Below are 14,673 nucleotides of genomic sequence, written 5' to 3'. Positions count from 1 at the left end.
ATGAACGATTCCATGGATATAAAACCGAACATCAGCTTATCATTGGACGAGACAACAAGAGTCGGGTATCTGTGGGCATGACCGCTGTTCAGGAGGGTGGCATACATGACATGACATCTGACAGAAACCGGACGAAATGACAAGTTTCACTTGACAGACAGGTGTCAGATGAAAGGGGGAAAGGACAGCAAGGAGGGCTCGTGACGCACACCCGCCCACACCTGGGCTGGGCAAGGTACGCGCAAGTACGCATATCATCCCCTCTTCTTCCTCCCCGATCTCGCATCAGGATGAAGTATCTATATATCATACTGTCCGCCCCCCCCTCCCCCCCCTTGGTCCTCTCGTCGGCCCCCTTCTCTCTGCTTCCCTCTTCTCCTGTCCATCATTTCTTGTTGAAGAGGACAACAACCCCGGTTGCAGAAGAGATAGTCCCTTCCCTCGATTATTTTGATCATGACGGGCATGGACTTCGACGTTTGATGGATAATGGGACGATCTGGACGGTTAAGGCACAACTATGGCAACGTGAACGCAACATCAACACTTGACAACACCACAATAGGATGGCCTTTGATATCGGCCTCGACATCGACCACAACCGAGCAACGATGCCTGACAGGACAACGAGAGAAGGACCTCAAGCCTGTGACTCGAAAGAAATAAAGCTCACAAGAACGAAATCGACGACAACATAATCACAAGCAGGGATTCGCAACGGCAGAGAGCAATGGAGAAGCATGAGGATCAAAAAGACATTTGACTGAGTGGGAGGACGAGTGAGAGGTCGATATGATACAGTATGGGGAGATTGGCTGCCATGACTAACCGCGAGAACTGGCTGAAAGAGGATCCTTCACACCCCGATCCGACTAGGTACCCACTCAACTTCGAGAAGGATCAGAGAGGAAGCGCAGACTAGGAGGGGAGCGTCTTGGTCATGGGCCGTTGGCAAGGTGCCAAGCAAGAGCGTTGGGGAATCAGGGGAGTGGAAAAGGGTGAGGAGGGAAGGGGCCCAGGTGGGTATTCACGGGGGATATGGACGACAGGACGCGATGTGGTTCTCCACTTGAAGGAGGCATCAAGTGTGAGGGAGGATTCGAAGGCAAGGAAAGGCTACATGGGGGAAATCTTGGAAATCTTGGACTACCGACCCGACTTGAACACCACCAAACGATGCCCGATCACCTCGAGACTCCTGTCAACCGATTTTTAGGAGTAACGAAAGGCGAAAGACTGGAAAAGGGTAATGTGGGAATGGGGTAATGTGGGAATGTGGGAATGTGGGAATGTGGTAAAAGGTAAAGGGGGATGGAAAGTCAGAGCAACAACTCAAGGTAGACAAGTCATCGTCGTCCCTTCCTTGTCTCTTCTGCCGTTTTCTTTGAGCAGGTGGCACCTTCCCAATGACAGCACATCCCCATATCCACCATCAACGGCAGGAGCGATCACTGAGACGTAATAACAGGGGAAGCTGCAATCATGGGCTCAGCTTCCCAGCTAGGCTAAACCTCTTCACATATAGGCCAAAGAATCAGCAGCAACCATCACATACGACCATACCCAGCTGAAAATACGGGATCCCGTCCGCTCTCCCCTAGTCAAACAGCTGAGGGCCGAACCAGTACTCAGGTGGGTGACCACTGGGGAATCCTCGGTGTTGTATGTTTTTGGCTCTTTTTGGGGGTCCACTTGACTCCATCACCAAGTCTTGGCACCGTTGTCTCCCAGTACCAAGGACTGGGTTGTCGTTTACATCCTCTCACCATCCTCTTGATGGGATTATCTTTCTTTTGTCTTGCCAATTGAACGGCCAAGCCATCAGATATTTCCTGTGGGTTGAACAATGCCACTGTGTCATAAGTTACCCAAGCATCTTACCCAGCACAGTCACATACAAAACAAGAGTCAAGATTGAAAACTATGGATATTCTTTATTAAATAGGGGGGTGTAGGGGGGGTATAGCACTATCTAGTACTTTCCAAACTTGCACAAGACTCTCCAAAATTCCAGATACTCCTTTCCTTTGACAATGATTATGGGGCAAGCATGCTTGCAAAGTGAGAGGATGCAAATACAAAATGCAGCAACAACAAAGACATGAGATGAACACCAGATCCAACCATGCAACAACACACATTTCAGAACGAAAAGCCTGCCACGAAACATGAATAGAAACCCAACTGAACAGTCAAGACGGGGAAAGCGAGCGCTGATTAAGACAAGGTAGATAAGTTTGGGGACACGTGTGTGTGATGTATGATGTGATGTGTAACCGAATTTCCAGACACTCTCCCAATGCATGATGAAAAAAAGTGATGGCAGTGTTTGTACGTGATGCGGGAGGGTGTATATACCTTATATAAACGATGGACCTGGGGGGGATTGGTGGTAGGAGGTTGATGATGTGAAGGGAATGCGATGTAATGATATGAAAAGATATGAAAACGAAAAAAACCCGTCATGAAAATGCCTTCCAGGATGAAAGGGGATGAACTGAACTCCAAAATTCCAACAGTCCAACACTTTCCAACTCCGCATCTCCTTCAACTCCCAACAACTGTTGCCTCCCTGTTCCTGCCTTTCCAATTCATATCCAATTTCTTTCACTACCCGTCCCAACTACTCGGCATTTCCACCCTTTATCAACGTCTCCAGCTCCCATGGGTTCAAAGTACTCCTTCTCCGGCTTGCCACCTTGTCGCTTGTCTTCCGTGCCGTCACAGCTTCTCCATAATTCCTCTCCCGTTTGCGTGGCTTCTCTGCATGGATGACCTGATGAGGCTGGACAGCCGAGAAGCCGAGCTCATCCTCACCATCGTCGTACTGCTCAGGCTGATACTGAATGTAGTCGCTCTGCTCCGATCTCATACTCTTGATCGACATTGTTTCGGTAGGTGTGTTGGGCATGCTATTCTCTGCTGTAACCCGACCTGAGCCGGGACCTGGGAGGTGGATGCCCTTCCTTGCTGCCTTGAGTTTGGCTCTCACGCGGGCCGCATCAGCATCGCGTTCCGAAGCGGCAAGCTTGGCTTGAATGGTCGCCATGGAAAGAGGGGATTGCTGGGCTTGTGTTGGAGACTGAGGGGGTTGCAATACCGGGCCGTTATTAGTGGCGGTACCAGCTGCGCAGGCGGAATTATTACTTCCGCTGCTGCCAGCGTTACGTGGGAGGGGAAGGCGAGAGTTCACGCGGCGAGGGGATTTTCCGGGCGCTGGTTCTGGGTTGGGCGGGATAGAGGTCTTGGAGCTCGATGAGACTGGCGCGGATCGGGTAGAGGTGGTCGAGGTAGCGGAGGTGTTGCGGGCGGTTGGCTTGGAGGGCTTGGAGGTATCGCTGTCCCCTTTGCGGGTCTCTGAGCGTCCACGGGTGATGGGTGGTCTGGTGGGACGTGTTACGGGGGGCCGGGAAGTGACCTTTTTCTGCCTGGCTTCGCTTTCCTGTTGCTGCTGTCGGGTAGTGGTGGTGCTGGTAGTACTAGTTTTCTTCTCTTCCCGCTCTTGTTGCCGAGATGGAGGTTTTCGTGTTACCCTCACTGGTCTCGGGGCAGGGGATGGCTTCTTGATTGGTCTTGTCGCATGCGGTGGGGGCGTTGGCGCTGACTTTTTCGTGACTGCACTCTTCGATTCCGCCGCGGCGGCCTTGGGCAACGAGACGCTGTCCAGAGAGATAGATGTATCAGGTGTAGAGACGGCCGCGGAAGGCGGTTGCGCAGCCGTGCCAGTTTCCTCAGAAGGCACGGTCCGTACTGATAATAGCGGCTTCTTGGATGGTGATTGCTGGGGTCTGTCGGCATGGGGAGGTGGTAACGGCGATTCTTCAGAAAGGGGTCGGCTCCGGACGCCTTCCTCGGCAAACTTTGGACGTCTCCTCAAATTGGGGCCGTCTCTTCCACCCTTGTTTCCGGCCGAAAAATGTTCGCGCAACGGGCTGGGCTGGGGGGCCGGAGCGACGGGAGGCGAGGGCATCACGACCGACTGCTGAAGGATCTCAACGTTAGGCTCCTCAACATCCAACTCGTCCATATCAATCTGCTGGTCTTCAAAGACACTCGAAGTATCGCTGTCGTCCTGTTCCTCCATGCCACCCTCAGGCACCAACTCCAAAGGACCCTCGTCCTCGTCCTGGTAGTCAACTTGATCATGACGATAACTCTCATGGCCCTCATGGACAGATTCCAATTGCAGTCCTAGCCCACCTTGAGCCGTCTCTTCCACGTTTTGAACCTTGACCGGACTAAGGCGCAGGCCCATCTTGAGCTCCTCCACATTAACGGGCCGCCCACTGGCCTGCATTCTCCTCCGCCAGCCATCAATAAGATGGACCGCCTCTTTCCATCGCGTCTCCATCTTCTCCCACCCGTCGCGCAACCTGTTGATCTCATCTTCTCTCACCACCACTTCCTCAATCGGCACAAACGATGGGTTGGTAAGGATCGTCCTCAGATGTTCAAGGACAGCCTCAATCTCAGCGGCCATGTCATCGTAACCGGTGGGCAACGACAGAGCATACCCGTCACTGTCTACCATTCCACCGTCCCAGCCGCTCATGTCCTTCAACTGTTCCGTCGTCCTCCTGATTAGAGTCAGAAGCCCCTCATTCTCTTCGCTCAGCCCCTTGGCCAATTCAGCGAGGAACGAGTTTGTTTCCTGACGGAGATCATACCCATCACTGCTACTGGCCGTCGTCGTGGGCGTGGGAGGCAATGGGTTGCCCTGTTCATCGGCGCCGATATCGCCAACCACCGTGATGGAGGTGACACCTGGGCTCTTGCTAGCGCCTCTCGCTCTAGCCGCTTCTGTTACCGCCTTTTTCAGCCCCTCAATCTGGCGGTCCCTCTTGCGGACCTCTGTGGCGCAGGCAGATCGTGTTTGGGCGGCCAGCAACTTCGTCCTCGCAGCCTCTTCTTTGAGGCGGTGAATCGTCGCCTCGGCCGTCTTGATGTGCGCTCTCAGAGCAGTTTCGGCAGCGTCGCTCAGGCCAGCTTTGCGCTGGGCCTCTGCGTTCTTTTCTTGCAGGCGCTGGATGTCGTTGGCTTGTCGGAGGGACTCGGCGCGCAGCGTGCGGAGAGTAGCGGAGAGAGATTCACGGTGCTCTGCATCGCGCTGTGTTGGTTTCTGTCAGTACGCCGATGTCTTGGAGAAGTGGCGGGAATTGGGTATAAAAACTGACATCGCGGCGCAAAATCAAGTCATTCACAACCGACATGATCCGGCTCATGGTCTCGCCCATTTCCTCCTCGCTCTCCCCCGGGTTGGTAAAGTCGATGTTCTGGCCGTCGCGCAGCAGGCCTCTAGACAGTAGCTGGTTGTTGATGTACAGCGACGCCGTACGCAGGTTTTCGGACACAATCATCTTGGTCGTTGTTTTCGCATCTCCCTCCAGCGCCGGTTCTTCTTTTCTTTCTTTGGTGGAGCGGAAGAGAGAGTAAAGAATGGCCCCCCGTCAGGTAGAAATGGCCCTCCAACAGGGATGCGTCTCCTTCGAGAAAGGTTGAATTGGGAAAGGGCACGAACAAATCGGGACAGTCTGGGACAGTCTGGGACAGTCTGGGACAGTCTGGGACAGCCTGGGACAGTCTTGGGATGTGGGACTTGCTGAATCAAGGCGTCATTCCCGAAGTACGGAGATGGGTAACATTTCAGCAGTGCAGTGCAGTGCAGTTACAGTTGCTTCGTCGTCGTTGAAAGACCCACGGGTGCCACGGCCCACGAACAGCATGGCAATCTTTCCCAAGACGAGGGCAAAACCGCGGTTCGCTAGTGGTCAGTGGGCTCCATAACACCCCTGCTCTGTTTGTTTGGCGGGGCGTTGCTGCGACAACCACCTGCAACGGCCGTGCCCTAGCGTCACCGCCCAGCTGTTTCCCCAACCTTTTGCACACCCGGCATACGGGGAACCCTAACCCGACCCGTCATCACTCTCTTTTTTGTGCTGCCACGGCTACTCTGTACCTCTCCACTCGTCGACTGATCAACACACATCAGCATCGTACCATGACGCAAAACTCTTGTCAGTTTTCTTTTTCTTTACGCCGAGATGGGGAAAGTATGGAAATCACGGTGGCTGGGCACATCTTCAATGTGGATCGCTTCGAGAGGGAAATTACAACATTGCCAAGACTGTATTCCTATCCAGACAAGTTTTCCGGGTTACCCGCCGCCAGAAGATGCTCTCCCACTCCAACCAACAAGGTCTCTTCAACAAATCCCAAGAGCCCAAGAAGTCCCAGAGAACCCTTTGTGCATGGGTCTGTGCTCTGCAGAAAGGGAAGACCACTCCCTCGGGAGGACCCAACAACCCCTCCTCCTCCACCCTTCAAACAAGTTCCAAGTCAACAGAGCCCCCTCCCCGTGGACCCTCACCATCCTCCCTCGCCTCCATGTGGTTTCGAACCCGCCGCCGCCGCTCGCCAACGTCAACCCGTCAGACCTGCAGAGCGGCATCCTCCCGCGCTGCATGGGAACCTTTTTTCCATCCCTGGGTCGGATCATGTTTCGAGGCATCGAGTGCCTTCGCTTCACCTACCTTGCCCCAGCCACCTCCTCCGGGAGTTTGGATGATGATGCGGTCACCCGCCTTCATCGGCGCCGTGTTCTTGGCCCCCATGTTGATGTACCTCTCCTCCGTCTCCCCTTCGCCATCACCACCATCACCCCCCTCCCCTTCCTTCTCAGCCTGTAGCCTCTTCAAGCTTGTCTCCCAGCTAGCCTTCTGCACTTTCCTCACCCACAAGTTCAACCCCGCCTCCGCATCCTCACCCCCGGCCATGCCATACGGCTGGTAAACCCTCCTCTCGCTCAAGATCGACACCTGCATCGGCAACCTAAACTCAATATCCCTCACCACGCCATCACCACCCCTGTGCTGTCCCTTACCACCTGATCCTCTCCTGATGGAGAATTCCCGCAACAAAACCGGGTACCGTCTCTCAAACACCTCTGAATCCGTGATTCTGGTATTCGTCATGTGCACGTGAACTCCATCTGTCCCCTCCCAGTACGGCCCGGCGCCGCTCCCGCCCGCAATCGTCTCGTAGTACCCGAACCCTTTGACCTCTTTCTGGCCCGTGACGTTTCCACCAAAGCCAAACGTCAAGTTGTTGCAGCAGCCTTGGCTGGCGGCACAGGCTTCAAAGGCCTTGAAGATGACGTCTGTGATGCGCTGACTGGTCAAGACATTGCCGCCCACCACGGCAGCGTTGTCTGACGGAGACAGCAAGCTCTTCTTGGGAATCTTGACCGTGATGGGGCGTAGGCAACCTTGGTTCAGCGGGATGTCTTCCGAGATCATGCACCGGAGGCAGTAGATGATGGCCGAGTACGCGATGGCCTCGGGAGCGTTGATGTTGGCGTAGACTTCGGGGCCTGTGCCCGCAAAGTCAAAGATGGCTTCGCCCGCTTGGTCGTCAATGGTCACCTTGAGGCGGATGGGAGACCCGTCGTCCATGTAGTCAACTGCTGAGAGCTCCTTGCCTTGAAACCGCTTCGATACAGTCTTAAGCAAATTGCGCACCTGGAGTTCGGCGTTCTTCTGGATGGCCACCATGTAAAACTGGACCGTATCCTCACCATACTCGCTGATGAGGCCCTCGATGAGGGAGATGCCCTTCTGATTCGCCGAAACCTGGGCGCGGAGGTCGTTGATGTTGTCAGCGAGGGTGCGGGTACCGCTGCATCCTGGGTACTTGGCTGGCTCGTGATAAAGAAGCTCAATGCAGCGTTCTTCATTGAACTTTCCTTCGCTAACAAGCTTCTCAGACTTGATGGCGGCACCTTCTTGGTACAACTCGCGGGAGTGAGGGGGCATGCTGCCAGCCGTGATACCTCCGATGTCAGCGTGATGGGCGCGAGAGGCGGCATAAAACAGAATCCTATCACCAGCCTCGTTGAATGCTGGCATCAGAAGAGTGATATCTGGTAAGTGAGTACCGCCGTATGACGGGTGGTTGGAAATGATGACATCGCCCTTCTTGAGCTTGCCCTCCCAGATCTTGGCCTGGGTGCGAACACAAGTCGCCATGGACCCCAAGTGGACAGGCAAATGAGGAGCATTGGCTACGAGACCTCCGGACGCGTCAAAAATGGCACAAGAAAAATCAAGACGCTCCTTGACGTTGGTACTGACGCTTGTCTTCTGGAGCGCTCTGCCCATCTGCTCCGCAATGGCCATAAACCGGTGCCCAAAAATGCTGAGCATGATGGAGTCAACCTCACGCTCTTCCATACTTTCAGAGGACTTGTCCTTCGCAGTCTTGGGAAGGTCGACCACAACGTGCGTCTCGAGAATCAAAGCAGTGGCGTTAGGGGTGACGACAATGGTTTGGGTGCCATCCGCCAACATGGCTGGACCCTTGATAACGTTGCCAACGGAAAGATCAGTAAGTTTGTAGATGGGGGTATCCAGCCGGCCTCCTTCAAAATAAACCTTGGCTTCGGAGTGCTTCTTCTCTAGAGATACACCTGTGCGCTGGACTGTCTTAAGCTGCTCATCGACTGTCTTCTCCCCATACTGGAAGCTCTTGCCAATGCCACGCACACGGACGTCGTCGATAATGATATCCCTCTCATCTAGCGTAAAGCCGAACTCGTAGCGGTGGTGCTCCACAAAAGCCCTGCCGAAGTCCCAGCTGTCATCGCTTGGCTTGATGATCATGAGAGCTGATTCGGTGCCGCGATATCTCATATTGAGGTACTCCTCAAAGACCATCTCGCTGTCGTCAAATCCCTGATCTCTCAAGGCCTCGCGAGATTTTTCCTTCAGACTTCCGACTTTTTGCTTGAGATGGCCAACAACCTCGCTGTCCTGACTCCACACACTCGAATCTGGCTCTTGACGTTCATCCACCACGTCTGCAAGGGCCATGCCATAGGCAGAGAGAACCGAAGAGTATCTATGAACCAGAATCTGCTTGATACCCAGTGACTCGGCAATAGCAACAGCGTGCTGACCGCCGGCACCTCCAAAGGTAGCCAGACGGTGCTTTGATGTGTCGTGGCCTTTGGCCTCAGTGATGCTTCTGATAGGTCGGGTCATGGCTTCGTTGGCAACTGTCAAGAATCCATAGGCAACCTCATCGATGTCCATCTTCTTTCCCGTTTCCTTCTGAATCTGGTCTGCGATTTCCTGAAGCGCCTTTCTACTCGCCTCCGTGTCCAGGGCCTCGTCCTCATTCTTCCCAAAGATCTTGGGGAAGAACTCGGGCAATAATCTGCCCAAGAACAAGTTGGCATCGGTGACGGCCGCCGGGCCACCCTTTCGGTAGCAAGCAGGACCAGGGTGAGCACCGGCAGAATCGGGACCGACAACAAATAGCCCATTTTTGAAGAACAGCCTTGATCCGCCACCAGCGGCAACTGTGTTGATATCTAACTGTGGAGACTGGATGGTGACACCGGCAGTCGTTGTCTCAAAGGTATGGTCATACCTGCCGTCTCCATACCTCGAGACATCTGTGCTGGTACCACCCATGTCAAACCCAATGACGGGAACTTTGGTCTTCTCGTCGTACGAGGTTATGGCGTAACCAACAACACCTCCTGCGGGGCCGGACAAGATAGCTTTCAGGCCTGTGAACTTGTCGACATCCACCAACCCACCATCGCTTTGCATGAACTCACACCTCGCACCCTTCTTTTCGCCATTTTCCTTGACGCTCTTCGAGCCCAAGCTACCGCCTTCAAATCCATTCTGAAACCCAGCAATGTACTTTTTAATCGCTGGCGTGAGATACGCATCAGCGCAGACCGAAGTTGCTCTTGAGACCAACTTGATCATCGGCATCAGCTCATGGCTCAGGCTGATGTGCTCAAACCCAATCTCCTTGGCCACTTCGCCCACCAACCTCTCATGGTCTGGGAAAGTATACCCATGCATCAAGCAAACAGCCACACTCTTGATCCCTTTTCTGTAAATCTCCCCCAACTTGCCCTTGATTACCTCCCTATCCGGTCTTTGCAGAATCCTAACCGCCTCTCCACTCAGTCCCATGACAATCTCTTCCTTCTTTGCCTCTTCCGTCCCAGCCTTGGCCTCCACTTTGGTAAGCACCCGCTTCGGATCCTCAGCATAATCCTCCAACGTCACTCTCTCCTCCACCTCGACCACCTCCTCATAAAGCACATCCGGCTTCTTGATTGCCAAGTCAAAGATCTTTGGGCGAGACTGGTTGCCGATCAACAAAATATCCCCAAACCCTTTGGTGGTGACAAAGGCGATCTTCTCTCCTTTCCTCTCCAGCAAAGCGTTGGTAGCCACAGTGGTGCCCATACGTATGCTCTCGATGGCTGACGTATCGAGGGGTTGACCACGAGGGATATCTTTCATGAGAAAGTGGGAGAGGATGCGTCGGATGCCTTCGAGGGGAGCATCCGAGTAATTGGAGGGGTCTTCAGAGAGAAGCTTAATAATGATAGTCTCGCCGTTCAGGGACCCAACGCAGTCAGTGAAAGTGCCGCCGCGGTCAATGGCGATGCGGATTCCGCCTTTCTTTGAGGCTTCAGGTGAGGAAGACATGGTGGGCGGGTTTTGTAGGTGTTGACGTGGCTTGTGTAAGTAAGAGTGGTTGGTGCGAGGGAGACTCGATCTGAGGTGATGATGTGAAAGGAAAAGAAGAGTAGGTATTGGATGGGATGAACGCCCACTGAGCTTATGTAGAAATTGGAGGTTTGAAACAGATGGGATGAGAATATGAGATAGATGGCGTCACGATGGCTGCAGAGCGAGACTGATCAACAGCAAGCAATCCAAGCCATATACTCTGGAGTTTGCAGTAATCTTATTCGCTGCTTTGTATGATACCCGACAGTTAGGAAGCGGAATCAGCGGAGGGGTAGCTCGGGGTGGTTGCCCCACGGGAGCCGACCGATGACCGGATAACTACTGTAGGGTACCCCACCATGTCCCCACGCCCGCGACTACCCGGGCTGACAAACCCTCTAACGTTGATGTCGCCGACTTGCCTATTCTATTCATCTTTGAAACCGTATTTCTAGTTCTGGATGTAGATACTGCCTGCTAATAACTACTTTCAGCCCTCCCAAGGCTCAACTCTTCATGGTATGCCTTGGCGACTCGTGGATCTTGCATCGCGATGAAGCCGAGCGGGGATATCGCGGGGAGCTAAAGAGGCTTGTGTATGCACCATGCAACGGTCGAGCATCAATTGCCTTAAACAGTAACTTTACATCTCGCCGCAATGATGCTAAGCCAGAATGTGTCTTGATCGAAAGGCCGGCAATTTTGGTCAAGATTTCGCTCCATCATGGACATAAGCTGCGAGCCTCAACTGTCAAGCATTTGTTGCCACGCTCAGGCATCACCGTCCCTCAAACTCTTCTGATTTTCCGCTTTGACAAACCTCAGTCAAGAACCTCTCAAAAAGCACAAATCCCCCGACAGGCAACAGGAGACAATAAATAAGACTATTTCAGTCCCTATGACCTTCTTCCCCCAATGCTTTAAAGAATGACAAAGACCAACCTAGGTCACAATAAAATCAAAACTGTCCATGATATTTTACCCAGGTTGGTAGCCAACTCTGACCCCACAATAACCGCTTCAACCGCCCGGAGATATCGTCTAATTACCCGCCAACGTCGCCTTTAGCGCTGCCGACCAAAAACAGCCGCTATAACCGCTACCCCGACGTCATTTCACAACGCAGTCCCACTACCACATCACCATCCGAACCATCTCATCACCAATCTCCCCGCTAGGCATCTTCTCACCTCCAAAATATGGCTCCCCTCACAGACGAAGACTACCACTCCATCCTCACAACCGAACTCCCCTTCCCCTGCGACCCCATCCTCCAAAAATATCTCTCCAGCCGCACCGCCCTCATAAACGAAGAGTACAAACAGCGAAGCGGTATGTGTACCCTACCTCATCCCCACCCTAACCCCACTCCATACCCAAAAAGTAACAGGTAGTAGTAACTGAAAGACAAAACAAGGCAGACTCCTCCTTCCGACAAGCCCTCTCCCCTATCGCCAAGGCAGCATGCCGCATCGTCGACAGGATACGAGATGAAGAGCACCACCATGTCACAACCACTACTCTCACCCCCGACGCCATGACCAAACCCAAATCATGGCAAATCATCCAGCGGCTACCAAAAGGCGGTCTCCTCCGCGCCCAGATGGACGCCCTCGCTTTGGCTAATGTCGACCGCCTCATCACCCTGGCGCTCGAGACACCAGGGATGTGTCTGTCATCCTCGAATGGAAATCTCGCTACGGCAGAGGCAAGGGGTAATACCACGAGAAGAGTCGAAATTCGGTTCCGAAAGAACGACCAGAAAAGCGAGCAGTCGATATGGAGTTCTGACTACGAGAGCGGAACCTTTGTGCCCCTGACCAATGCGGCGGATGACTACCCCGAAGGAGGCAGGTCAGGCTTCAGCAAATGGCTCAAGGCAAGATGCGGTGTAGTATCGAGGAGTGATGACAGCACCACTACTACGACGCCACAAACCGAAAAAACCGAAAGCTTCTCATCGGCCGAGGGCCGGGCAGATTCACGCCTACTCAGGGGCATGCTCTACTACGAGCCAATATTCCGAAAGTTCCTGCGTCATCTCTTGGTTCAACTAATGGAGGACGGTCTATCGTGGTCAGAACTACGGTAAGGATTTCTCTACACTCTATCTAGGCCGCCGTGATGGGCCTCGTAATCCATCTCCCCCTTTTCTAAACCCCACGGGTGGCAACAACACCACTATGGTGATCAACGAGAGTGTGCCACGACTAATACACAACCCCAATGTTAGGCTTACTTTCCCCCTTGATTACTACCGCACAGGCTCAGAGTCGCCAGAACCCGACTCTGACCAGTTGTTCGTCGTCATCGGACAAGAAGCGGCCAGCTATTGCCGCCAAGCCACAACCACTCCCGACGACCCGGGTCAGCGACCGCCCTTTTGGGGACTCCGGATCATCTGGTCAACCACCCGCAACCAGGATCAACGGTCGATCATTGAGGATGCGGATAGTTGCATCGCGACCAAAATGATCTGGTCTGACCTGGTGGCCGGCTACGACCTCGCCGACACCGACGCTCTCGGAAGATCGCTCACGGACATGCTACCAGAACTCTTCTGGTTCCGAAAGCAGTGCGCACTGGAAGAAGTCGAAATCCCCTTTTTCTTGGACGCGGGGGGTGGCATTGATGGAGCCGGCGAATGCAACCTCTTCGACGCTCTTTTGCTCGGAACACGGAGGCTCGGAAATGCTCCGTCGCTCTACAGACACCCGCGCATGATGGAGGCTGTCAAGGACAAGAGGATCCTGGTAGAGAGTTGTCTGGTACCGGGCAAAGGCGACATTTCGAACCACCCGCTCCTGGCCCTCATCGCTCAGGGTGTTCCGTGTGCCTTGTCACTTGGTGATGCGAAGGAACATGCGAGAGAAGGTGCCGGCTTAGGAATGACACACCAGTTCTGGACAGCACTGCATGCGTGGGAGTCATTAGGCCTGGCTGGAATCGGGTCTCTGGCGGAGAACAGTGTTCGGTGGGCTGCCTTTGAGGACCAGCCTCCTGAGTCATGGTAAGTTGTGCCCCCATCCGGATAGTAGTATACGGGGATCTGGAGCGAGGATATCACTCCGTTCCCATCTACGTCCTTGTTGAAGAGGAAAGAGATACTAACCACTTGTTAATTGCCTAAAGGATACGGGATATTCGTGCAGCAAGCGTGGGGTCTGGACTGAAAGCCAAACGCCTAAAGGAATGGGCGGTCGAGTGGGAGCGCTTCTGTCTTTGGATTGTTACTGAGTACGGCGATGATTACGGCGAGGGCGGAGATGGCGACGGCGATGGCGATGTCACTGCTTCGGCTAACTAAGGGACTGCCAGTCAATGGCTTTTATCTCGATGCCTGTTGAGAAGAGGGGTGGTTGGCAAGGTTGCTGGGGCAGTGATTAGCCGCGCTTGTGGTGTGGTTTACGACGAGAGATTTGATGACATCGTAGGCGCTGGTGATGTGTTTCACGAGCGTTTGCTTTTGGTGCTGTAACCGTCACATCGGGCGTGATGTGTCTATATCATGACGTTGGCGATGACGGATGTTTGACTCCTCTAACTTGGCAATCGGGGCAGATTTCATCCCATGTGCCCCTCAGGCAGCTCCTGTAATGGGGAAGGAGCACATCCGGTTGGCTGATTAATTATTCCTTCTGGAATCGTTTATTTTCCTCTCTTTGATGGAAGGAACGAAATTGAAACAAGCAAACATGCTGCTTGCACTTCGGCTACTGCCGGTCCGGTTGTTTCGTCTGTGCCTTTCCCCAGGTGACTTGTTGCCCCACAGCCTCATCTAATCTTTTTGCCTTGGAAAATGGGTTGTGCATTATGCGATCGATGCGACGATGTCGTGAAGGGTTGGATTGAGGTAGATGGTGGAGGGACTTGGATTCACTGTTGGGGCGCGGTGCAAGTCTTGTATTTATTTTCGCATATTGTTTGGTTACAACGGAGGGGTGCTGAATTGGATTGGAAGACTTGTTTGATGTTTGGATATCGCGGAATCGAAATGCTTCTTCACCTGGAAGTGGGTGTAAGGCAAAGAGCCGCGAACAGGTGGGGATCTAGGGGGTAGGGTGAGCTTCCTTCCCGTCGGGTCAGTCTACGGTACTTGCTAGTGTAGTTGATGATAGATGGGGTGAGTAGC

General features: G+C 53.6%; 4 protein-coding genes across 4 annotated transcripts; 2 read left to right on the top strand and 2 right to left on the bottom strand.

The window, feature by feature from the left end:
* Positions 1 to 489: 489 nt before the first annotated feature.
* QC762_200483 (uncharacterized protein) lies at positions 490 to 666 on the top strand (the record flags this gene model as incomplete). The annotated part of the gene is made up of 1 exon (XM_062886932.1): positions 490 to 666. The coding sequence occupies one exon, from the start codon at positions 490 to 492 to the stop codon at positions 664 to 666; it is 177 nt and encodes a 58-aa protein (XP_062746691.1).
* A 1,957-nt stretch (positions 667 to 2,623) lies between these two features.
* On the bottom strand, positions 2,624 to 5,357 carry QC762_200480 (uncharacterized protein; the record flags this gene model as incomplete). Its single annotated transcript, XM_062886931.1, has 2 exons — positions 2,624 to 5,107; positions 5,175 to 5,357. 2 exons carry the CDS (start codon positions 5,355 to 5,357, stop codon positions 2,624 to 2,626), a joined length of 2,667 nt encoding a protein of 888 aa, XP_062746690.1.
* A 1,071-nt stretch (positions 5,358 to 6,428) lies between these two features.
* Positions 6,429 to 10,517, bottom strand: QC762_200470 (uncharacterized protein; the record flags this gene model as incomplete). The annotated part of the gene is made up of 1 exon (XM_062886930.1): positions 6,429 to 10,517. The coding sequence occupies one exon, from the start codon at positions 10,515 to 10,517 to the stop codon at positions 6,429 to 6,431; it is 4,089 nt and encodes a 1,362-aa protein (XP_062746689.1).
* A 489-nt stretch (positions 10,518 to 11,006) lies between these two features.
* QC762_200460 (uncharacterized protein) lies at positions 11,007 to 14,263 on the top strand. The gene is made up of 5 exons (XM_062886929.1): positions 11,007 to 11,527; positions 11,610 to 11,873; positions 11,963 to 12,629; positions 12,775 to 13,551; positions 13,674 to 14,263. Exons 2-5 carry the CDS (start codon positions 11,741 to 11,743, stop codon positions 13,846 to 13,848), a joined length of 1,752 nt encoding a protein of 583 aa, XP_062746688.1. The 5' UTR covers positions 11,007 to 11,527; positions 11,610 to 11,740; the 3' UTR covers positions 13,849 to 14,263.
* Positions 14,264 to 14,673: the final 410 nt, after the last annotated feature.

Source organism: Podospora pseudocomata (assembly GCF_035222375.1).
Source record: "Podospora pseudocomata strain CBS 415.72m chromosome 2 map unlocalized CBS415.72m_2, whole genome shotgun sequence".
Taxonomy (NCBI): Eukaryota; Fungi; Ascomycota; class Sordariomycetes; order Sordariales; family Podosporaceae; genus Podospora; species Podospora pseudocomata.
This window is presented reverse-complemented; position numbering and strand designations above follow the sequence as displayed.

What these genes read in the sequence shown, in the direction of transcription:
- QC762_200460 (XM_062886929.1), top strand. Translation starts at nt 11,741, where the DNA reads ATGGCTCCCCTCACAGACGAAGACTACCACTCCATCCTCACAACCGAA. An exon ending in AGAGTACAAACAGCGAAGCG is followed by an intron (nt 11,874 to 11,962) that starts GTATGTGTACCC and finishes AAAACAAGGCAG; the next exon opens with ACTCCTCCTTCCGACAAGCC. An exon ending in GACCAGCCTCCTGAGTCATG is followed by an intron (nt 13,552 to 13,673) that starts GTAAGTTGTGCC and finishes AATTGCCTAAAG; the next exon opens with GATACGGGATATTCGTGCAG.